Source organism: Scophthalmus maximus, chromosome 2 (assembly GCF_022379125.1).
Source record: "Scophthalmus maximus strain ysfricsl-2021 chromosome 2, ASM2237912v1, whole genome shotgun sequence".
Classification (NCBI taxonomy): domain Eukaryota; kingdom Metazoa; phylum Chordata; class Actinopteri; order Pleuronectiformes; family Scophthalmidae; genus Scophthalmus; species Scophthalmus maximus.
The window spans coordinates 10,794,796-10,820,650 of record NC_061516.1 but is presented as its reverse complement, the minus strand read 5'-3'; the positions used below and the strand labels follow the sequence as shown (position 1 = coordinate 10,820,650).

At 43.4% G+C, this 25,855-nt stretch overlaps 1 protein-coding gene across 4 annotated transcripts in view; it reads right to left on the bottom strand.

The window, feature by feature from the left end:
• Window positions 1–25,855, bottom strand: part of srrm3 (serine/arginine repetitive matrix 3) — a 66,613-nt gene that overhangs the window by 4,607 nt on the left and 36,151 nt on the right. For 3 of the 4 annotated variants that reach the window (XM_035626381.2, XM_035626383.2, XM_035626384.2), the window contains 9 exons: window positions 18,372–18,473; window positions 13,149–13,262; window positions 12,489–12,569; window positions 11,931–11,999; window positions 9,494–9,529; window positions 9,157–9,207; window positions 8,496–8,603; window positions 7,752–7,914; window positions 66–361 (listed from right to left, as the gene is read on the bottom strand). In XM_035626381.2, coding sequence (XP_035482274.2) covers window positions 66–361; window positions 7,752–7,914; window positions 8,496–8,603; window positions 9,157–9,207; window positions 9,494–9,529; window positions 11,931–11,999; window positions 12,489–12,569; window positions 13,149–13,262; window positions 18,372–18,473 — 1,020 coding nt within the window. The remainder of the gene's footprint in view (window positions 1–65; window positions 362–7,751; window positions 7,915–8,495; window positions 8,604–9,156; window positions 9,208–9,493; window positions 9,530–11,930; window positions 12,000–12,488; window positions 12,570–13,148; window positions 13,263–18,371; window positions 18,474–25,855) is intronic. The other variant, XM_035626382.2, reaches the window with a different exon arrangement.

The following is a 25,855-nucleotide window of genomic DNA, read 5'->3' as shown; positions in this document are numbered from 1 at the left end:
AAAGCTAGAGTAGAGCTATCCAGCAGTGGTAAGAGCCTGAAAAGGTAAAATACGCGAGGGCTCACTTTCTCTGGTGACGGGAGTTCCTCCCCCTGTGAGTGTGTTTGTGCTGGGAGTGGGTTGAGTCGCTGCTGTGAGCAGGGGAGTGGGAGCTCTTGTTCTGGCCTCGCTGGCTCCCTCTCCTCCTCGGCGTCTGGGTTACGGAGCTCCCCACAGCTGTGTTCCTGCCGTCAATGCTCCCAGCCTCTCCTGATGCACACATCGGCCCCGTTTGGCTCCGGCTGGAGGCGCTGTGGAGCTTGTGCTCTCTCAGGAGAGTGGACTGGATGCTTGCAGAGCCAGCAGTCAACAGATGGAGCTTCTGTAGAGAAATGATGACCAACAAAAGGAAAAAAAAAGAAAGGAAAAAAAAAAGAAAAAGGACAAAAAGAGCATTAGAGTGTTTTCAGGTTGGTGATTGAGTGCTACGGTGTACTTGCCAAAAGAAGGTAAACATCTAAAAGAAAAAAAGATCTAGGTTTTCTCCATATGGCTTATAGATAGTCCTCTATGGTGCAGCGCATGCAATACTTGGCATGCAAAACCATAATGAGTTGAAGAAATCATAATCGCAAAAACAAACAAACAAAAAAAAAATAGGAAGAGGAGGAAGAGAGGGAGAAAAATAAAAACAAAACTGTGACCCAAATAAGTTTAAGAGCAGAGGCAGAGAGTACAGAGCTACAGATTGTGTAGAGTAGAAAAAGAGGACTTCTTCAGTTATTTTAGTAATGGTTGAAAGAATTAAACAAAACAGAAAGAGAAGACAACTTGACAGAACATCACAGAAATGGAAGGAACAAAATAAAGATCACAATTATTGAATCAATTGAATCAGAAAACAAATCGTCTGCTACTCAATTTTCTCTTTCTGGATTTTTTTTTTCCTGAAGACAATTGCTGAGATGTGAACAGCGACCCATTTTCTTTGTTTTACTTTTTTTAATGGTTACTCTTGATTAACTCCCTTCTGGTTAACATCCACTTACCAATAAAGTGGTATTCCCTCCTTTAGTAGGTAAGGTATGAAGAAAAGGGAAAAGTGGGGCAACATAAGTGCATCATTAGATTCACAAAATGCAAGAGAAAAAGACACAAAACCCTTCCCTGCCAGTGACTCATGAGACAATGCATGGAAATCAATGGAAAAGAACTCAAAAGCAGAGAGGAAGACCACAATGTGCGGGGCGTCCCTCACACAGAGAGTAAATCCTCCGGGCGCAGTCACCTTCCTGAACATCAGAGTGCAACTGGCTGGCGGGATGTCAAAGGTATTTTCTTTACCCTTTTTTTCCCCTCCATAGCATCTACAGTACCACAGGGAAGGTGTTACGTTTCTGCCTGAGACGTTTACGGGATGACTAGCTTCGCTTTTACTGGCTCGTGGCCTCCTGGATACAAGACACTTGACAGTTATCACAACAGCAAACGTTTCCAGTCATGTAGTTCCAGGGAGTTGTTGCTACGTGACAACAGAGCCTGAGGATACGACTGAGACCGACTTGGCTTCAACCACATCTTATGGCCATCAGAGGAAAAATTGTATTCTTTATTCATACATTTTTGGAGGTTTGGGTGGAGGGTTGTGGGTGGGGTCAATGAAAGGTCAGTGAAACTGCATTGGACTGTTTTAAAAATAAGAACAGGATTGGATCCCTGGATCCATTTGATTTTAAAGTGACATGTTTCATGAAAAGGCTTGAAACTAATTGTCAAAATCACTGTATCATAGGAAGAGACTGGCAAAATTCTGTTTCCTTTTTATGGAATTGTCAGTAAATCCCATGAAAGATCGAAATCAACAATGACCTGACCCTACCATGATAGCATGACATTGTGCCGTAGAGCTCCGCTTGTTGTTTAAAAACTGTTAAACGCACATTATTGAGCCGGAGTGTCCCACCGGGTGACACGTTCCTTCAGAAACACGCAAACTGTACTTTATTTTGAAGCAACACAGACTCACATAGACTGTCCTACAAATAATCAATAGATCACCAAATGTGTATCAGTTCACTATTAGCCCCCAACAAATGCAGTGCAGTGAATTTCGGTTGCTGTTTGATAAATCCCCATCCTGACATTCTTTGGTGAACCCATGACTTTTTTTCTGGCACCACCCTGAGGTTGAAATTTGTTTTTTAGTGAACTGTCTCAACGGTCATTGGATAGATTACCACGAAATGTGGTGCGAACATTAATATCTCCCTCAATGCTTGCTACCATTTTGGCGGCCATTTTCCCTCCTTTGATTACACAATTGATCAGGTCAGAAGTCTGGCATTCCCAACACTAACATAGCTGCTAGCGTTGACTGTTGACTCGCCTTGTTTTAAAAATTAAACTAGCATTTTAAAATAATCCATTTGAGGCTAAGTTCTGGAAATCAGAAACATATTGACAGACTAACACATTGTCGGTTTAGGTCTTTGCAAGAGATTTGTTAAGAAAAACAGAGTTTTGCCAGACTTATCACTTAAACTGTGAATGGAACAGTGTGAGTTATAATATATTCAAAACCCCTATTTTAAGCATTCAACAAAAACAGAACTAGATGTAAGTGATTAAGTAAGACTTTAGGCACTGAAACATGATGCACAGTTAACCACTGCTCATTCAAAGCAGGTCAGGGGAAAAAAATGGTGTAAATCTCCTAAAGGCCTTTTATATGAAACCATAAACAACTGGCTCTTCCACATGAATTATCATGTGCAGTCTGAGCTGCTTTGTAATCTATGATACAGCAAAAGCACCCACTGATCCTTGCAGAGAGGGCAGGCGCTCTCCGCTGGAGAGAGGACAACTAAGTGGCATAACAACAAAACACACAACCACTGGTGCTTATGACAGTTGTTAGAGACAGTTGTGGAAATCAATGTGGTGGAAATCATAAGACGGATGTACTAATTCACCGACAAACAAGAGAGATGCTGGACAAACAGGAATGCATTCTACCAAAACAGAAAGAGAACAAAAAATGGACCTGGAAGATAGAGCGGGATATTGGACTTCAGAGTGAAGTGGAGGAGGAGAGAGAAAAACCCGAGCTCTACGTAATCCAATCTTTGAAGAGTCAAATCATAGTTGATGAAGTCAAATTAATTTGGTTAAAGACCATTGGTAGACAACAGAGAGAGAGAGGGAGAGAGAGAGAGAGAGAAACATTGACGTCACTCAGGCTAGGGTGCTTGTCACATTCTCATCTGCATAAAGATCACGTGCGTAGGCAAAGCATTACCTACCTTCCATTTCAATCAGTGACACGTATGCAATATCAACAAAAAAAGGAAAGAAAGAAAAAGGAAAAAAGGAGAAAGGAATGTTCTCCGCAGCGAAATGGGAAAAAGACAATGACCTCTTTTAGTATCAAAGCTACATATTTAGTCCAGAGACTATGGAGAACTAAACAAACCAAAAAAGTATAAAGAAAAGAGAGGGGAGGAGGGAGAAAAAAATAATCCACATGGAATTCAAAATCAAAGAAAAATTAGAAACAAAGGATGAATCTCTACAAAACTACATGATTTGCTTGGTCTTTTTCGCTTGTACAAATGCAGCCATATTTGTATCAAAACAAGGTGGGGATGGGGGGATGGGTAAGCGAATAGAGTTAATTGTCATATTAGTTGACATCCATGTTGAGAACAGTAGCTGAGAGGAGGAAGTAGACAGGGGTGGAGGGAGGGGGGCATGCGGAGCTGGCAAGATATGAAAGACACGTGGGAAGAAAAATGCCGGGACAACAAGAGTGAGACGTGAGCCACACGGGACACAGATGAACAGGTAGGAGAGGAGGAGACGGGGGGTAGAAGAGTGTTGAAGGAGGAGGGGGAGCAGTCACCGCTAAGATGGACAACTAAGAGAGTAAGCTCATTTGAAAGGGACCCCAGTCTCATTTTGGCCTGGGTCTCCTTCAGCAGCAGCACTTCTCTGTTCTGGACTCTTTGAACGTCAGCCCAGCTTTATTCCAAGCAATCTCCCCCCCGTCATCAGGAAAAACACAGGTGCACTGAGAGGGAGCCTTGAGGAGCTTTGTCAGTTCTGCTCTTTAAACTCTCAAGGTGAAGTGGTATAGGTGAAGCGAGCGAGTGTGAGTTCAAAATGGCTTGGGTCCCTTTGAAATAACATTCACGTCGATAAATGTGTGAGTCGTCCTAGCTTATTTTCCTTGTACTTGTGTTCCGTGTATTTGAATACACCCTTGAATAAAGAGAGAGAGGATCACCAGTCCCACTTGGGACCGTCTCAACATCTGAGTGGGAGACAGTCTTAGGCCCAAAGATGAGCTTTAGGACAGAGTTTGTGCACTGCTCTTTATCAGAGATGGGAAGTTAAACACGCCTACAGCATATTCACTTAACCGTGTAGTTAGTTCCCATCCATAAATGGAAATTCTCACTGTGTGCAGCTCACATCAGCGCCTCACATTTTTTCCTACTGCATGTACCAGCGTGGTGCACAGTATGACTGAATCTGGGATTGGACTCACTTAGGCCAGTTTGATGGATCGATGTACTTCATTAATCCCAAAATGTAGCATGCTGTAAACCTCACTTCATCAAATCATATTATTCATCATTTTATATGTTTTTTCTATATTAAATTGCGCTTCATTGTCTGTCTGCCTATGTCATTTAAAACATTATATGATATTATTTGTATTCATATCAAATTTCGTCCTAACAGTTCTGAAACTATCTCCATCTCGCTTCATGTCGCTGCTCTTTTCCCGAATGTGCTGGATTCTAACGCATTCTGATCCTCTTTGAAAAAGAGCAAACATGGCGTTGGTTGGGCAAATACATGTCTCCGTAACTTTCCCGTCTCCGATAAAGAACAGTGCGTAGCTACTTCTCTAAAGCTTTTCGATGGGAAGCGTCCAGAGCTGTCTCCCCTGCGGTGGGTGAGATAGTCTCTAATGGGACTTAAGGACGACTACAGGCACAAAAAACAGAGATGACAGATAGAGAACCAGAGCTGCTAAGCAGAAGGTCTGCTAAGCTACACAACTGCTGCAGTAAAATCAGACCTCAGTGAGATCCAGGATCTGCCACGCACACTGTAACCATCCTCCTGTGCAAAGATTTCACTTTGGAGGATTATTATGACATATTTTAGCCTTTGGTGGGGATTAAAAACGAGTGGGGCAGCATCACCTTATGCTGCAAAGATGCTGCCTGAAAAAAAAGTGAGCCAATTAAATGCTCCTCTTTCAGTATGTCCCGTCTGAATAGAAAAAAAAAGACCGTAAACCCGACAGACATCCCTTGCCATTCTCCACTGGCCTGAACAGACAAGAGTAGAAACACAACGTCGGGAACGGAAGATACACCGCCACCTAAGGGTAACATGCACGTCGACATGGTAAAGTCAAGCGGTAGAGAGGAGCGTGTGTTTAACCCCTGGTGCTTTGGCAGGAGCTGTTGGACGCCTGGAGGAAGACAATCTATCACTGAGCAGAGCAAGTGCTTGAGAAGAAAGACAACTGTATTGACAAAAAGAAACTATGACACGTACCCAGTTAACCTACTTGGTCCAGTTCCAAAGCATTTGAGTGCTTTTTATATAAATGAGACAGAAAGATTTGGGGATTTATTCATGGTTATACCACTTAAATTGATAAGGAAAAAAAAAGAAAAGAAACAGTAATGACAGAGGAAAGAGAAAGAGAGATCAGGTGAGACCTCATAGACACATGCAAGCTGGATTAGAAATTAGGAGACATGAACTCATTGGAGGGAGTGTCTAGACAATATTCACCGCCCATTCTGATGCTTGTTCATCAGAGGGAGATCGTCTCGCAAGCGATCCCTTTGCTTAAGTGATGTCTTTTGTTTCATTGCAACATAATTATCGCTGTCATCCTTCTGTAGCTCTAATGATCCAGATAGAGTGTGGAAGAGCAAGGTGGTTTTCACAACAGCACAGAGTCGTTTAAAAGCCCATCACAGGAAGTGTCTTTAAAATAATCAGAGAATGACAGAACAAACAAGGAGCAGTTCATGTATAATTTACAACACTTTGGGCTTCAGGAGTGTTTTGTGAACCATGTGGTCCTGATATTTTTTAAGAGGAGAACTGTGGCCCATTCAGAATAAAAGGGTCAATTCTGTGACATCATATGGATTCACAGCATGAATGGTCCTATGGAAGACTTCAAATGCCAAAAATAAAAACAAATCAAACAAAGAAATAAAGTGCAACACAATGCACTTGGTTGAATGCAGAGATTTAAAGTGATTGATTGAATGATTTAGATTTTTATCATTGAATAACCTTTAGTTACTATGCGCAGCTTTATCAATCCCAAATCTGCACTAAATGCACAGTGAATGGTTGCGTCCCTGCACTAGGATATTCCACAGGAAACAATTTGATTGTTCGCTGCACCTGTGGTTCCACGTAACTGTGATTGGACAGATTATTGTTTTTAATTTTGCCATGTATTATGGGTCTCATGAACACTAACAAGTGCTGACAGCTCTATGCTGCCGTCTCCTGGACAACATTGAAATGCAATACACCCCTTAACTTTGATTTCTGTGTTGTGATTTGTGTACCTGTGTTGATTATTCACTTCAATTTCACCCACTTCCAGTAATCCAATCACATCTGAAGAATTGGATTTTAATTCCTCTTAAAACTAAACTCACCCACATATTCTGTTTCACTTGTAAGTAGTTCACGTTACTTACAATTCACTTTGATTTTTAATTTGGGGAAAAAAAACTATTCATTCAGGTATTTAAGACAAAAAGCTAAATAATTGCACTGCTTACATGTGTTTTTAAATTTAATCATTACAGTAAATGCATGCATAAAAAGGAAATACAAATCAAATTACTGTATTTCACTTTCTTGTTTGATTTGGTTTCATTTAGGGATTTTAAATCTCCTATGCATTCCAGCAGATACCTGCTATGGTGAACTGCACCTTGTTCATAGTCATATTTTGTTACATGTTCAGTTTGGCATACTTGGATCTTTACGCTTTACAAGTAATTGGACGAGTCAGTTGGAGAAGGGATTGCAGCACCATCAGACATCTGAGCGTGACTCTGGTATCACTGGCTAATAGACACATTTTCTGTGATATTTCTTCACGGACGTGAAGCTTTGAGGAGGAGCAAATATTGGAATTTGTAAAACCTTTTCTTGGCTCTGCTTTTTTTCTAAATTTGTGTTATGCCGCAGCACGCACCCGCTCAGAGGAAACAATAATTGTTTTGCTCATTCATTTGGAAACACTGTGTGCCAGTGTGGCTGATGTTTCCATCCAAAGTGTGGTATGCTAATGTTGTGCACTAACTCAGAGCATGTGTGCTGAACAGGAACACTAGAACCTTGGTTGTCTTTGCTCCCTCCCTCTGTTACCGGTAAACAACAAGAACAAAAAAAACAAAAAAACACGATGGCAGAGGAGTCAAAGAGAGCCAGAAACAAAGCAGCAGCGGCGGCGGTAAGTTTTACACAGGACAGCAGTGTCTTCAACACGTCACAAATAATAATATTTATATAAAAACTGTCCTGAGAATAACTGATGAAAGAACAACAACAACAAAAGACTGTCAGCATCAAAGAAGATGGGAATTCATGTCAACCAACACAAAAGAGAAAGATAAAACTTATTTGCAAAGACTGTGGTAGATACCGTTGGAGTCGGGTGGGGGGGAGAGTGGGGGTGTGGGAGCAAAATAGAGGAGATTACATACATCGTGCCCTTTCTCGCCCTCGACGTGGTTGAGTCTGCCAGCCTTGCCGTTGCGGCCTCGCTGGACGTGGTCGCCGTTGTGCCACGTGGCAGGACTGTTGGGGCCCGGGGACAGCAAGGTGCCAGGTGCCCTTGGTCCGTCCGCCTTGTGCTTGGAGTTCAGTCTGGACAGGCAGAGTCACACACAGCAACACGAGAGGTGAAGCGCAGGCACCCTGCACTCTGGGGAACAAAGCTGTGAGGACGCCTTTTGTATCTGAACCTTTTGTTTCAGGTATTTTTATGCTCAATCTTTGGAACACACTTCCCCTTTCCCCGTGTGTTTCCAAAAGGAAGATGTAATCTGGATTTTAATTTTGGAGTAATGTTAAATTGGACACACCTTCTGAAACACACACAAACATTCAAGAGCAATTTCACAAAATGAAGTGGTTCAAGGGTACAAATGTTTTGTGTGGTCACACTGACCTTGTCCTTTAACCTATGACCACCAAATTCTAATCAGTTCATGCTTGATTTCAAGTGTTAACAACAATAACTATGTGCAGACTGAGACATCACATTCATTTAAGACACGCTAAGGAGCTGGCCCCATTTGTATCCTAATCTGTCCCCTGAGAGTAAATAACAGGGAGACTGACAGTCACCACGGCAACTGCTCAACAGTCAGTACACCAATATCAGTGTGTGGTAGAGAAAAAAAAAATCAAGCGTGTGTGTGTGTGTGTGTGTGTGAGGAGTGTACCTGGAGGGAGATTTGGAAGTACTCTGGGTGGAGGACAGGGAGGCGCTTCGGGAGCTACAGCAGCTGCCTTGACGCTGTGAACTCCTACCGGGGGTCTCACCGGGGGACCTGATGGACGACAACAAACGGACAAACACATCACATCACACACACACATGCGCGCATGCACGCATACATATACATACCCAAAGTAATGTGTGTGCATGTATGCATATATCACAAGGGACACACAAAAAAGCCAGAGCAAGCTCAGTCAATCTAGCGATATGTAAAACAGTTCATGCGCCGCTACACACTTTCAATATATATTCTAATTAAGACGGGGTGCAATGCATGTGCTGAACTCACACATAAATGCTTACAGTAGGAGATGCTTTAGACTTGTTAACATTCTCCGAGAGTCTGAGCCTGAGATAATGGGAGTAAAGTACTAATATAAATTTATGAGACTGGATGCGACTCCTATTGTTGCCATTGTTGAGGCCAGAGACGGCTGCTCACTGTTTGTTTTACCGTGTACAGAAGACAAACTGTGCCAAAATGATTCTCACATGTTGCCAACTGCCTTTGCACAGAACATCACGTTTTTTTACGGCAGAAAAAACTAACAGCTCAACATTAGCATGTAAATGGCCTTAGAGGGATTCTCTGTGGGTCTCACCTCTTTTTCTGTTTGTTCTTGTCTTTGTGTCTGTTCTTTGGGCTGCCCGATCTGAAACAAATGTCATCATGTAAGATAATGACTCCGCAGTAAGTACATATAAGCTATGGAACATTTCCCTTTTTACAAACAACGCACTGTTCTTGCCCATATGGACTCTGCATTGTCTTTTGAACATACAGTATTCAATAGGCAGAAATTACAATGTCACAAACACACACATATTACATGAGAAAAGTCATTTGCAGCATTTCGCCATGATGCACGCGGTCATGAACAAGGTTTTTCAACAGTGCCAATTGTGTAATGCTCTGCTGTTGTCCTGTTTCATACACACCTGTATCTCCTCTTTTTCCTGGAGCCAGATGCAGATCTACAAAAACAAAAAAAAACAACACAGACATTATGATGCAGGTATCACGACAGCCACAGTTATCGCACAATATTCAATTGAATAATTCATATATAATTTGCTGTCTCAAGAAGCAGGCTGTCTGAATATGGTTTGCCTCTTACCTAGAAATGGTACACTCACTGTACATCAGTGCATGTTCCACATCTGGTGGTGGCCCTGAGAATTATTAAAGTCCTGCTTCTTGGAATAGTTTCTGGGACATCCAAGGTTGTATTTTGAACAAATGCTGGAGGCTGAGCCCAGAATCTAATCTGTGCTGTCATCGATCTGTGCACCACCTTTCTATGCTTCCTTTTTTAACGTCATATTTTCAAATTCACCCCAAAGAATACTGAGACTACATATTTTAAAGCTGCCGGAGGTGTCTAAGCTTCACATGCAGTTCATTCAGCAGCAGTGTTTTTATGATGACTATACAGACAACAGCTCATGTCCTGGATGTGGTTGTTTGGACTGAAATATTTGTAAATACAACTCGACATATGAATAGGAATTGCACTGCAAATATCACAAATACAGGCTCTGACACACAAAGCAGTGTAAGTCAAAAAGGTTTTATCATATAATATGAACATATACTCTGAAGAGCAGAGGGATCATGTATTTTCATGTGCCAACTAATGGAATATTTCAGCATATATTTCTGCACATTTTAATGATGTGCATGTGAGCGCCCTCCTTGCTAATCAATCTGAATCACGTGTATACACCTATAGATAAGGTCAGAGATGTCCCCGCAGGGGGCTCGCACAGCAGCTTCTTCCAGTTGCAATTTCACAAGTGCTGGGTGCTGCAACTTATTTTTTTATTTTTAACATTTCTGTCTGACGAAGATGCTGTTCTCTGCGACAAAGCAGGAAATAATAAACTCTGCGCGCCTCTGTGGCGAATTCTCTTTTATCTGCGCGTTGAGTATAACGATGGGGATGCTGGCCATTCCTCAGTCCTCAGCGACTGACACATCACCTTCATATAACTTTCACCCCCATCGCAGTTTCCATGGCGATTAGTCAGACAGGTACGGTGAGGGTTGTTGCTATTTTCCTGAAGAGCCCTACATCTCCCCTGCCGTGTTGCACACCTACAGCATGAAGTGGGAGGGAGCGGCAGCACCACTGAGACGTGTTGATTCACTGAGAGGGGAGCAATAAAGCTGTCACAGTAATGTATGTGGCTGATATGTGACTCAGAGCTGTGGCCCCAGTAACACATGTTTCCTCACTGGATCGAATCATCTGGAGACAACTGTATAAGAGGTGGTATTCTGGAGAGCTCATTATTCTTCTCATCTCTAACACACTCTCCCTCACCCCATGGATAGAATATGTGAGACAATTTTGCATCTGATGGGGGAGCCTAACCTGTATCTATTACTTTAAACTGAGCTCTATATAGTACTACAAACAATCAGTGGCATGGATTTAAGCAGGATCACAGTAACCCCCCCCCCATTCCAAAGTGCACCTTAAAAAGGTGCATCAAAGAAGACTGTACCCCCACCCTCCACCTCATTTTTACATTATTCATATAAAAAAAAAACCAGTACCTGCAATGCAGAGCAGCTTTGGTGTGAGGCTGGCAATGGGGTTTGGGGATGAGAGGAGGACTCGGATGTGTGTGGATGGATGAGAGGTGGGAAACAAGAGCAGGGCAGCGCAGTGATGCTCAGCAATTTGGTGAGAGGCTCATTTTTCTTGTGTTGTGTGCCCCCATACAGGCTGGGTTATTAGAGCAAACCACTTATCCCCACACCCCCGAGTCTGACAGAGAATGAGAAAAACTGGAGGACGGAACTCTACAATTGTTTATTGTCCTTATGATATCCCGCGGCATTGCGGAGGTATCTGCTGATGAGCTCTTGCTCGTTTCCCATCTCGTCTCAGCTTTTATCTTTTTTCCCATTGTCTTTCTAACTTCCTATGCTTACTTACTTTCTTTTACTCCATTTTTTTCCCCTTCCTTTTCCTTCTTTCTTGAATTCTGTATTTCTTTCTTTCCTTATTCCTGTATTTCTTACCCTGGTACTTTCATTCTTCACCCTCTACCTTTATTAAATCCCTTCCTTTTTCTTCCATTTGTGCTCCCTTCCTTCCTTTCCTCCCGTCTTCCTTCCTTCCAATTTAATTGTTGAATTATTGCACCGAGGGGCAAACAAACACACAAACAAGAGATAAATGTAGAAAATAATATTAAAAATATTAGCCATAAATAGTGAAAGAGCAGGGCAATATCCTTTCCAAAGTCCCCCAGTGTGCAACTATTTATTTTATGTGTCGCTGATATGGGAAACGTGTTACTACCACACAGGCAGACACACACACACACACACACACACACACACAAACACACACACACACACCTGTCTCGCTTGTGTTTCTTCCCACTCTTTTTCTTCTTCTCTCTGCGCGTGGGTGAGGAGCTGCCAAACCTGTTAATGGAAAAAGAGTGATTTAAATTTTTTTTTGCAAGTGGCATGTTTACAGAATGAGACACAGATTGCTTCTAAATTCTGGTTGTTCACTCATCGCTCGTTACACTTCACCTTGGAGGGGATCATTGTCAGCGAAGGTGTTATCTCATAGATTTTTCACACCGAGGCTCTCTTTGTCCCCAGCCCTATTCACCCCTCTGCCTTCCTGCTCTTTACTGTCAATGGACTTCACTCGCTCTCTTTCAGTGTCATTCTCTCTCCTACCAAAACTATGCTTTGCTAATCAGTCATGACAGATTTTTTTTTTGTTTGCCGTCACCACAACTGCAGTATCAGTGATGGCTTGTTTGCAATATGCACACCAAAATAATCGGAACTCAGTTTCACTAAATTACAGAGTCAACAAGGTTCATAAAAAAAATTGAAAATGGGGAAAAAAATAAAAATAATCAAACAACTTCATCAGTGTAAGCCGTTTCCACTCACCTACTCCTCCGGCGGCCAGATTTCTTCTTCTTCCTTTTCTTCGGACGAGGGGATGGAGAGCTGCTTGATTTCCTCTTCACTCTGAATTGGCAACACGGAGCGAGAGGGAGAGTGGGATTGAGATTACGAGTGATTGTTATAATGTGGTTATTGATTATACGGTAGTTGTGATTATAGTTATTTGCTGCAGTGGCAATAACAAGTGTATATTTCTCATTTCCTGAGTTCATTCTGCCATAACAGACAAAATTCATGCAGTATGTCTCGCGATGGAAAACAAGAAATTACACTTGTCTGCAAAGTAACACATGCAGAGAATCTAAATGACCATCTGCATTATGGCTTTCAAATATAAATAATAAGAGCCCCTTATCTATGGGTGCATGCTATTACTATTATTTGAGATTGGTTTTAGCAATGAAAAGTGCTCTATTATTATTATTATTATTATTACTGGGCAGGGGCTTTGCTAATAGATCTGAAGAGCATTTTTGTCCTGATATCAGTTGTATGTTTATGAATATTATCAAGGGAAACACCCGAGGCCATGCAAAGGAGATAAAACGTGGCAGATTAAATTCATCACTGGAGGGGTGAGAGTTGACATTCATGTGCATGTTTGTCGACGGAGTACGCGTGTGTTTTAAACATGCGCTTTACCTGCTGTCACTGTGATAGTCATGGCCGTAGTCTCCGTCTTCATAGCCAGCCAACTCAGGGTCCTCATACTCGTCAGGCTGATAGTGCAGGTGGTTGACCCTGACAACACAAGAGCTAAGAGATGAGGGTTGTGAAGGCGAAGAGTGTGTCAGAAGTTTCGGACAAAAGTCAGGGGGATCATTTCATTGTGAATCAAAGCATAAGAAATATAAACGTTAACATGCTGGTGGAGTTAGAAATGTCAGGGATCAGTAAAGTAGTGGCAATCAACCTCTGGGTTTCATGAATATCTTCTTAAGGTTTCATGGCAATCCAATGAATAGATGATTACATATCCGCCCATCCCACATGGTCAAATGGTCACCTTTTTTTTAAATTCATATAATCGCTAGATCACTTTCAAAGTGAACTTTTTGTAATAACTCAGGGAATCAGGGAAACAGCAACCTTTGATGAGATCTGCTTATTGTAAACTGCTCTAAGTGGAATTTGCTATTCACAGCAAAGACAACAACGATGACCATGTAATCGATGCAGGTCGGTGTAAGAGGGCTGGTGGGGGAGGAGATAGACTCTGTGTTGTCTCTGATGTGCGGAGTCGGTTTCCTGGGCCCAGAATGAAAACATTACTTTAAGACAGTGGCGACTGACCCAATTTCTTTAATCATCGTTTGCACACTGAACTGCTTTTGTGACTGTGATTTGTAATCTTTATTCACTACAGCTGTGAGTGACATTATCATTATTTCTCACAGTCTGACAGCTCAGCTTGTGGGACTCATATCTTCCCGCTTATTTGTCACACGTAGTGTATTGTATATACAGACAGATGGCAGCCGCCTCCTAATCCTCCTTGTGCCGCTGCTCCCTCCCTCCTCTGTGGCCTCCTCTGATCCTCCAAATTTGACCATGCTGACTTATAAATCTGATAAAAAAAACCCCAAACCACATTGATTTTAAATCCTCATGCAGTCCCATCTCTCTGACCTTGTCACATCCCAGTGTCGTTACAAACTCAGCATGGCATGTGCTGCTTTTCTGCCACTTTTTTTTGTCATGTAGCATATGCAAGGACGTGGCAGGAGTAGTGAGATGAAGAGGTAGAAGTGCTACGAGAAAAAAAACAAGTACACAATGCTGAGGATAATGCATCTCGAGTGAGGAGATCAAACACAACAATTGGAGCCAATTTGACATCAGATCGGAACAGAGAGGAGGAGTGATGTCGACAAAAAGACAAATAAATGGTGTAAAGTATCTGGAAGGACAATGTGGAGTGGACCTGAACGGGGAACAGGCCCGGTGGTTTGGTGTTGGGAGGAGATGAGGCAACTGAGCCTTTAATTGGCTGAGCACCACTGGGCACAGCGGGGAAGCCAAGTACCAGCAAAATTACCTCACTTCACAATGACAGCACTACACACACACACACACACACACACACACGTGTGCACGCGCTGCAACACTCACTCTAATGATTAAACTTGCGTTACTAAAATTGTTAACATTTGAACTTGAGCAACAATCTCTCAGAAGAGAATCTGTTGAGGAGAGGAGACAACAACTGTGGGCGGTGTGGTGACATGTGACACAGTCTACATGAAAAAACTTGAATGAAGTAGCTCAAATGTAAAAAGTTGGAAACTCTGAATGAATTTCAACTACATGGCATTTTAGATAAAGCATACACTGCAAGTTGATGGCAGTCATTGCAGTTTTGGATAAAAACATAATTTGTAATTTTCAGTGTTCTTAAAAGATGGCAGAACTGAACATCCGACAAATTTTAAATATTGAATAAAGCGTAAAAGATAGTGATCTTCGTAGTGAAGATGCATGTACAATATTTATCTTTCACACAGAATGAGGTCAACAAAACCTAAAAGTGATATGAAAGTAAAGTTTGTAAATATTGCAGCACTTTCATCCTTGATGTATTATACCGTTCATTTGGAAAGCATTGATCATTGTGAGCTGTGTTCTCCATCATACGTGTAAAATGTCAGACATGCAGTTTTTGACCCCCATCTAATGCATAAAAGGAGGAGACCTTTGCGTTTCCAATAAGTGTTGGATTTTCCTTTTTAATTCGGCCTTTTTAAAAACCAAAAGGTTTTTCTTTAGCTGCTGTTTAGCATTTGGTCTCAGACCAGTGTCCCTGTCGGGCCGGGAGAGAAGCGCACCACAAAAACAAGCAATTAACCACAATTGAAACTATCAATTGGCCCCCGTGCTTAGTCATTAGTGATAAATTAACTAATTCTCCTCCCTGCCTCTCATCTCTTAAATTATGCCATGCTCCAATATGTCGGCGACATCTGTCCAGTCTGGTCGTGATCGAGACGGTGTCAATGTTCACCAGATGAGTGAGTGTCCCTGTGCTTAATGGCCCCCCGGTGAGGTAAGAGGCAGCCCTAATTCAGCCACTGTCCCTGGGACCTGGCAGTGATGGACTATGGGCAAGGCCCTCTCGGGGTGGTGGCACAAAGAAGTGCAGCACATTCATATCCCCATTTAGACAGCCACTCTGAAGGCCCCGATATATATATTTCTATTGCTGCAGAGAGTTATAGTTTGTTATTCTGAGGGGCGGTGGGTGGAGGTTGGATTGATCACTCCTCAATATGAAGGTGGGGGCAAATCTAGTCAGTGCTTTGTGGTGGTCATATTAAGACGAAGGATCGACTGGGCTGTGAGTTTAAGCCGAGCCGATCAATTCTGTGATCATGGGGAAAAACCTTGATTTTCTGTGCTTTTGGAACAGTAGCTCCATTTGTCTATTGAGATGAATTCTGTATCATATTGAAGAAGGTTGGTGTCAGGCATTGCAATGGCTATTTAAAGCCCAGGGTCACCTCCTCCGTGCACCCTGCTCTGATTGGACAGCCTTGGTGAGTAAGCCTGAACAGCTCTGAGAGGCTTTACGCGAAGCATTCCTTTCCTCGCTCTATGGTCCCATCCATCCTGCAGGAAATCAATTTGGGACATTGGTAAACAGAGTTATGAGCTAGCACATCCATGCTTACTGCTGGCTGTTTATTGCTAGTGTGTAGGAGTATTAAGCCACAGCTGAGGGGCCCAGCCTGTCAATAACACTAGTCCCGGTGGAAAAGACGGCATCTGAGTACAACCTCCCGCAGCTGAGCAAACTCAAACACACTGAAGGCAACTGCATGTTTGAGGTGGTGTAGGAGCCTCCTATCTTGAAGCAAATCTGCACATAATTAAATCTACAACTAAACTAGCTGTGTCGATGCCTCTCTATTTTCAAGACTTTGCTCAGGCATGTCACTTAAATTTTTTTCACCTACAGTATCTATTTAAAAGGACCAGAGGCCAAGAAGGCACATTTTTATTCATTCAAATGAAATCACTGGCACATCCATGCTTGGTGCTGGCTGTTTACCACAGTGAATGAAGCCCTCACAGCCCCAATATGAACTATTATTATTATTATTATAATATTATTATTCCCCTGACATATTACTTGTTAAAGCGAGGGGGAATGCTGAACCAGGGGGGTAACAACCCTGCAAATTACCACCTTCTTCAATTTTCCACATCAAGGCTTTTCTGCAAAGGGGAAAGTTGCAGAATTTGAGGCAAGTTGTGAGAATCTCAAATTGACCGGAATCAGAAGTGCCCTTGAGAGCGAACTAACACGAAATAGCCAAACCAACAGAGCTTTCTGTATCTTTATTCTGTGATTTCCCTGGACCGTGTTTATTACATCCATGCTGCATGTGGCCGCCCCCTCTATAGCTCCCTCCTTCAGCCTCCCTCCACAATTCGGCGCGGTGCAGTTAAATGTCAGACACCGGCTGAGGTGCAGAGGAGGGAAAATCATTAGTCGCGTCTGTGAGACAGGAAGCGTCATTACCAGTCATTAGGCAACAAACAACACCAACTCTGTCAGTCATTCACACGTTACAGTATGATGGACTGACTCAGGAGGGCCACCACACCCACATCCTGCTGTTAACATTTCATATATTTTCAGGCTTGTAACTGTGACTCTGTGTGTGTGCGTGTGTGTTTCTGGGATTTCGATGACGACTACATACGCATTCATTTTGATTCCCATCATTCCATCTGATGAGACGTCCTCCCTCCCACCTCGCGCTCAAAGTTGCACCGTGGCTTAGTGGTAAACAAATAGCCAATTATCATGCCAATCTTCGCCTCAGCGGCTTCCAGCAGAGTTTGGAATAAACTTTGAAAGGCTACTGATTATTTTCAAAGCACCAGGGTTTAAAACCATTCCCTGTCTATTCACAGAAGGTCATTACCAGTCAAAACCCACGGATTTAAATGAAAATTCATTGCACCTTTGCAATTATGGTGCATATTCTTTGGAAGCGGCTGCCTGAAGACATTAGCAGACTGGCAGACCATTTCTCATACCTCCCTTCAAAATCAATTTCTGTTTGCATTCGTTATTTATTGCTGTCTGGCTTTATTAGATCCATTTGTTATAAAGTATTTTGTAATTAATAAATTTGATTCAAAAGTCTTTGGATTCCTTATTAAATTCCCTGGGGAAAAACAATTTGTGAGGCACGGAGAGGGCTCGTAAGGTGAATGACTCTGCACGTAATTCATTATCTATACCACTTTATCCTTAAAGGTCGCAGAGGTGAATAAATAAAATACATTCTTTGGATTTGTGCAGGTAATGTGCTCTGTACAGATATGAAATACATCTTAATTTTCCGTCATAACTTTTAATTCCTTTTCACCGTTAGTTGTGCAGGTCAAAGCTCGACTGGTGTTTTAGAGGTGTTAACCTTGAGATCCCGTGTTAAAGTTATCATAACTGGAAACTGACAAGCCGGAGTTCTAAAAAGTGCATGAAAATTGACCAAGACCGCTTATGTTCCATTGTTGCTGTTCCATTAATTTTCAACTGGACCTTTAACAGTTTCACAGGTTTTGTTTGGATTCGGTTTTGTTTTTAAGTTTTTGTTTTTAAGTTAAAAAAGTTTTTAGGTATTTGAACTCTACTTCAGCATTCCCATTTTCTGTTACTTCTTCTCCACTACATCTAAGAGGGAAATATAGTACTTTTTACTCCCCTAAATTCGACAAATTTGGTTATTAGTTAATACACAAAAAAATCTACAAATAAATGATAATATACAGGCTAAGATGAGACATTTTTGTCTGCCAGGGGGAGAATTCACAAGCTACCCAAGAGTATATAAAGTATTAAAGATGACTTACACTGGTTGTGTGTGTGAACCTTCTCTGGTGATGACACCCTCTTTGTCCATCAGCATTTGTCTGAATGTGCTCACTTTCTGTTGAATCTCTTCCTCTGTGTACCTGTGGACGGACAGAAAACAAAGGGACACAGACACTCATCAGAGAGCAGACAGAGGTGAAGAAGTGAATTCTTCTCAGTCTTTTACCAGAGATTGTGTAAAGACATTTAGAGGTAGTGCAAATTGAGGCAACAGCTTTTAATAAAAGTGATGAATGCAGCAGGGGCAGTGGTGAAGGTAATTGTCATTTGTCATATCTGCCAGATGCTCGTGCAGGAGCCCTGTCATCCCCTGCTATCAGAAATGTCAAAGACTGCCTTCTGACCGCATCCCAACCAAAAAAAGATACTCAGCCGAATGATGCATATTCTGATGACTCACTGTCAACCGTTCCCGACCCTGGAGAGGTACTTGCTCAGGCCTGGACTGCCTGTCATGTTTTATTCTGCAGGCGAGCGCTGCATAACTCGCTGGGCGGAGAGGAACTGAGGGCCAGCGTGAGGAGCTCTCCACAGGCTGATACTGACAGAATTCTGTGGACCGTCGCGGTGGCATATGAACAAAATCACTGCCTGCGGCACATTGTAGATTTGTATGCATTTTCTCTTATAGGAAAATTAACTTTATTTTCATTCCCAGTGTATTGTGACAGTGGGCGCAGCAGAAGAGCATCACGGTGATCTGTTACACTTTCATTCATTCTGATCTAACTTGGTGCTAAACAGGATAAATGTCGAATGTTCAAATTGTTTATGCATAAAGATTTTGGGATACATCCTTCCTGTCTGTGAATAAAAGAGTAGCCTTTGACCACAAGCCTGCCACTGAAAAAGTGATGAAAGCTCTGCCAGGGACACAGTAATAATTTAACCAGCCTGTCTGAACAAGCACAACAGAGGGAATGAAGTCGCTTCTATTCTACAGATTCTCAGCGAACAGCTTTGCAGGTCCGGGACAGGACATGGCCTTTTCAATGCACCGCACACAGCGCTGATCTCCTGATGTATTCACACCATCTTACACCATCTCCACATTCTGCCCGGGCTGTGGTAACAGCAACATGAAAGGAGAGGGCGGGGGGGATCCAGACATCACAGAGTCTGACTGACTGGAAGCCTCTACTAATGATATGCTTTAATGTTTCAATCAAGTTCAATAACAAGAGCTTCATATTTAGAGAACAGCTACGAGAGAGGCATCAATCTTCTAATCGAGCTGTTCTCAAGAAAGTAAATAAGGGAATTTTACAGTTTTCGCTTTAACTTTGACTGCAGCTCACGGCAGGAAAAATCATTATCCCACAAACTTACAAGATTAGAAACTGGTGAGCAAATAATCTGCTGAGTAAAATATAGAGGCTGTGAAGCAACACTAAAGGAAATCATTTCTATCCCTACTATTTCATCATACTTACTGTATTCAGGAAATTGATATCATATACACGATGATACATCACAACATCTCATTCCAATACATTAACTTAAATTAACTGCCCGCGACTCTTCTGGGCTTTTCACCGGTTGGCTCGCTAATCAACATGCTCAACAACTGGAGCTGCAGCAGAGGGTGTGACACATGGAGGCAACTAAGGTGCTTTAAAACCCTTAGACCGCCTCTCCTGCAATTTGCATCGAAATGTGTTCTCCTTCCCCGAGTTGTTACTCCATCAAATCTGAATACACGGATGCGCAAACAGGAGCTGCTACTAGGGAATTCAGGTGTATACTTTTAGTGGTGCCACTTTGCCATAATGCTAACAAGACATAAAATTAAAAAAAATCAGGGCTCAAGTTGTTGCAACACCACGGTGCACTTACTGTGCACAATCCCCTGCAGTTGTCTCAGTGCGGGCACAGTATCAGAGCTTAAAAACCCATTAGGGTTTATTTTAATTGGAGCTAAGAGACCTGACCCATGATATGAAAAACAGCCCTGTACCGAAAAGAGCACAGAACATTTGGACATAATTAATTTTCCCGTACAATAATTGACATGTGAGCTCTCCGTTAAATAAGAGTACAGCGGAACTGTCCCTCACTCAGTACTAAAAAATGTTGCGACAGAACCTCTCTCCCACTCTTAACGGCAGCTTACGGCAGGACCAGTTCTACAAGCTGGATTGTAGAATGCACCAGCATGGAAATGGCATTAGTCTGAGGAGTGTTTTTTTTTTTTCCAGATTAAATATAGCGGCGGGTATCATGTATTCGGCACAGGGTGCCATCAGCACATTGATGGGGGCGGGGGGGAGAATGAGATTAGGAGGAATGTGATGGAGAGCTGTAACAGCTGGGAGATGGCCCAACAGAGGAGAATCCAGCCAGTGTGACAGCACCATTACGTCCTGCTGTATGGCAATCTTTCAGCCGAACGGCTGTCAGCTCCGCACAATGGAGGCCACAAATACACACTTTAAGTATATACATTAGCCGCGTCCTGACACCTCTACAGCCGTCCATACCTGTGTGCTTTTCACTGTCTGTTGTGAATCAAAGAAGGTCGTACAAATAGATAAAAAGTTGAGAAGGCTCAGAAAGGATACTGGCAATGAAAATGAATGCATTCTGGCCAAACGTGAGCCATGACTGAAGGGCTTTCTCTCTGACATTGTGCTGATGATGGCGAGGGTGTTAGTGCCTGCAGCTTTCTCTGGGGTCAGAACTTGTGGGGCTCAAGCTTCTGTCACCTCATGGCCTTTCAGATCCGCTTCCTCAGTCGACCCACTGAATTGCTCGATTCTGAAGCACAGCACAACTCCACAGCATGAAGCGAGGCAAAGTGTGTTTCTTTTTGATCGGTATAGGGTGTGTATTGCCCAGCACTGGCGCCTGCTTCCTCAAAAAGCCCCGGGGCTTAGAAAATATAGGGCCCGGAAAGAATCCCCCACAGCACTCGAACGCCTGCAGGTACCTGGTGAATGGTTGGCAAGTGCACCTGCAGAGAGAAAAATCTAGGAACAAAAAGAAGTTTGAAAGGTCTATGTGAGACTGAAAACCCCTCCAATCACGAAAGCCAACTTTCAAGTATCATTTAAGATAAGTGAGGGCAAAAATCCACAATGAGCTTGGAACTTATCAGTGTAAATGGCTACATATAGGGCTTAGTCAGGAGCAATTAGCACACCGAAACAAACACATCTCTCCTGTGCACATTTAATTAGCACTTCCTGCAGCTGTAAAGGTAGCTGCTGTCTAGTGCACCATCTGCTGTGCATCGACACGGCGCATTGGTGGGGCTGTTTGGAGTGGTCACTCTCAGCGAAGCTTGGCAACGCTGAGTTCAAATGAAAGAATAAATTCACTGGTGTATTTTCATTTGTGCGCGTGTGTTCCTGTATGTGTATGAGGTGGGATTGGTTCAGAGACCGGAGTTAGCCAAGTGGAGCCAAAATGATGGGCCATTTAGCCCAGGCCCGTCGCCTAGAGCATGCAAAGTTCCGGTGATGTGGACGGGGAGAGACAGCGGACATCGATCAGAGCGAGGGGCTCCCCACCAGCCCAGCAGTGAAAAATCACCACGATTAAAGAACTTGATTGGAGTAATTAGACAGCTCCGAGCACCCACAGATTTCCCCCATTAGCTCATGATCCTGGAAAATGAATAGCTGTGGCCTGATAGTCCTCGATTTGACGGCAACGTGCCTACTTGCCGGCCGTGTGGCTGTCTGCTTGTGTGTGTGTGTGTGTGTGTGTGTGTGTGTGTGTGTGTGCTCCTGCTGAGCGCCAGTGATGTCTCTGCATTTGGCGTATGAAGAGCCTTTTTCCACAAGTCTTCCCCGGGCGCCGCTGTACACTTATACGAAACTCTGCAGCCATCAATCACACACGCAAAGAGTAGAGAGGCAAAGTGATGCCAATGTAGTTAGGAAGATTGAATGGTGCCGGGAACACGGCGAGGCACGCCTGAACACCCCCAGATTTCTATTTAAGCTCAGACCTACTGAGTACACCCCAGCGAAGGGGAAACAGTAGCTTAACTCTCAATCGGAGTGGATTTTCAATCGGTGCTCTCCCGAGTCAGAGACGGTGTGGTGAGATAACAGTTAATAGATAGTCCACCTTTCCCTTTCCCTCAGGTTGGATATGAAAGGTCAGGCCATTTCTGATTGCTTGCTTTCCCAAAGACTTTACAGTCACCACAGCATTTAAAGCTATTTTGTCTTGCTGTAAACCCCCCCCCCCCCTTAACTCTGCATCTCCCATCCTGCACCCAGTCCCCCTTTCACGTTGTATAAAATGGATCGCTGCACCTTAGATTCTTCCCCATCCAATTTACAGTCTTATAGGACACAGGCTTTGGCCGGCAGGAAAACCTCCAGCAGAGCACAGATCGTTATTTGCTTCGGCCTTAGAGGCCCCGAGAGCAGCTCTCTTAATAAGATCCGAGCTGCTCACATGCCCTGAGCATTGCTGAGGCAGCAGGGGGTTATTTTGGAGCAATTTTAGAGATCCCAAGCCAGGCCATCTCTTTCCTCTCCGACTGAATTCACCGTAAACAGTTTAATCTGCAAATTCAGTCGTCCTATACATCCCTGTGTTGCTCCGTCTGTTTTGCTTGTGCCGGGCTACACCTCTCTACTTGACTTTGAAACAACATGTACTTAGATTTCAATGCACATAAAATTTTTTCTGCTTGGTGAAGCAGTGACAACCGCATTTTCTCTCTTCCCCCTTGTTATTAAAGCTCTTGCCATTAGTAGCACATGCTTTTTCACACATACATTATTAGACCCAATGCACACTTAACTCTGTGGGTGTGTGTGTGTGTGTGTGTGTGTGTGTGTGTGTGTGTGTGTGTGTGTGTGTGTGTGCATTAGTTGTGTGGATGCATATGCTGGGTCCACGTATTTAAAGGGAGCCCCATGCAGCCGGCAGTTTATACAGAGCGAGGCCATGTGAAGGCAGCTCATTAAAGAGCTGGAAAAAAAGCTCAGAATCCACAGGAGTTAAAATCGTGCACAATCATTATGGCTCAATTAGTGTGGAAAAACGCCCATGAAATAGCGTCTGAGCCCTTGCATGCTGAGCAGTCCTTGAGCTGGAAATCAGTCAGTAGGTTATGCTATCATAAGTTGCCCAAAGTTCTGTAAAAGTAGACACTTTGCATGTATCAAGGAGGTTCAGTGTGTCAGGTATGTGCCATCTCCTCCATGAGCTACTCTAACAGATCATCCCTTTCGCTCTTCCAGTCCATCTAATATACAGAAAATAGCAATAGCAGAGCACTCGATGCACCAGTGAATTGGGGATCCTGCCAAGTCTTGGAAAGCTAAATGAACAGACTCTGTTAATTGCTGCGTCTTGTCTAATTGGCTCCCAGGGTGAGGCCATCACTCATGAAAGACTAGTTATCCTCATGGTCTTGTCTCAGCAAAAGAGTGTATTCCATGCTGGCAGGGTTAGAGAAGTAGGCAGGTGTCCAGCCTGCGCCCCCTGCCTAATCCTGCACCGAGGCCTCGGTCTGGGCGGAGACTCGTGGATGACGTTGTAGAGGCTGAGCCCTCGGTCTTAAATCCAGAAAAAATGAAAACAGACTCCAGCCACCATCCTAATTGTGTCTAATGTCTGGCATTGCTCTCTGTCTCTTACCCCTGTGTTTCATCCCCCAGCTCTATCCCTTAATCCTGCACACATGCACACACACGCACACGCACACCCACACACACATGCGCACACACGCCGTCATTTAAAGATGCACATTAGAAATTGGAGAGGCAGGATGAGCTGCGCTGAGCCAAGCTGGCAAATGAGATTCTCCTTTTATTATAGCTTAACGAGATGAGTTGAGTCCGTCCGGAGCTTTAACACTCGCTGAGTGGTCGCCATCCTTCAAGTCCGGCTGTCTGCCAGCAGAGCCCATGCAGTCTGAGGAGCGAGCGGGAGCTGGCCAGTGAGGGCGTCTGGTCTCGTCGTGTACTGTGATCATTAGCCAAGCTGCTGCCCGCCGCTACACTAGCCTAGTGTTCCACTTAGACACCATGGCTCTTTTACATGGCTCTCAAACCAGGGGCAACTATGTCCGGAGATGAGTGGACCATGACAGATGGCAACTGCGAACCCCCTTCTTTTCTTTTGTATACTCCAGCAGTTCCTGTTCAGCTGCGTCAGCCTGCCATAGCTCCACCAATACCCTTCAGTCTTAATGAGGTCCTACTGCCTGACAAGCCCAGTCATGCTTACTGAGGGAGGGAAGGGTTAACGAGTGGGTAGAAAAAGAAAACTCAAATCCATCTTCATCTTCGCAAACCCCCTCTTCAGCTAAAATGGTTCCATCAGTTTTGTCAATTATGGCCAGAGAAGTGAACACCAGAGTGAACACAGACAAAACTAGGTGCAATTTCTTTTTCCACATTCAAAAACGCAGATCCCACATTCTGACATTTAAGTTTGTGCCCGTCGCCTTTCACCTCTAGGCTTAACAGCAACAAAAAAAACCTTCAGAATTAGCTGGCCCTTTATTCAATCAATTCACCCCTTCCATAATCTACCAAGGAGCAGCAGAGTTTCTATAATGACAAAGGTGACGTGAATAAAAATGTCACCAGATATCAGTGGGAAAGTGAATTTCCTTTGTACCAACACAGGATCACAGAGCTTGTCATTAATAACAGCCTCACTTAGCCCAGAGGTTGTCTGCGAGCCATGGTTATCCAAGCAACAGTGTGTGTGTGTGTTTGTGTGTGTGTGTGTGTGTGTGTGTGTGTGTGTGTGTGTGTGTGTGTGTGTGTGTGTGTTTGTGTGTGTGTGTGGCCTTTCAAACTGGTAAGCAGTTAGCTGAGGACGGGCTAATGTGTCCCACATTAGGAAAACGTTGTGTAAGTCTCTAGGAAATGTATGTTAGTCTGTAGTATGTAATGTCATGTTACCTATGACACTTATGGTGTGTGTGTGTGTGTGTGTGTGTGTGTGTGTGTGGATTAGGACCAACTGCATTCACTACTATTTCCATGGACACAGCTCTAAAGCAAACCAAGCTCTTCCTGACTTTCTGCTGAAGGACACACTGTATCATGCTATCGAAACAGACTGCACTGTGTTGGCCTGTGTTGGTGCATCATCGTAGAGGAGTGATGTTGCATCAGTGAGACACAGAATTGTGAAGCATAATGGCTGCTGCTGGTGTATGGAGCTCCATTTATCCCTATGCTTAAAATGGTGCTTGTGTGTGTGTGTATACAATTTTAATCTGTGAGGTAAAAATTCATATTGCTGCCATGAAGCTACAGGCTGCGATCTTGGTTAAATGGGTTTGGCAGGTTTTCTTCTTCCCATCTGCTTTAACCACATCATTTTCATGTTTTCTCTCTCTCATAAAACTAGAACAAATTCAAAGGTTTGACTTCCTGGATCCTAACATTCTAACATAACCCACCATCAGCTGGGGAACAGTGTGGACACCCCAGACACACATGAAGCTGCCAATCTTTTTAACCTGAGGAACCTA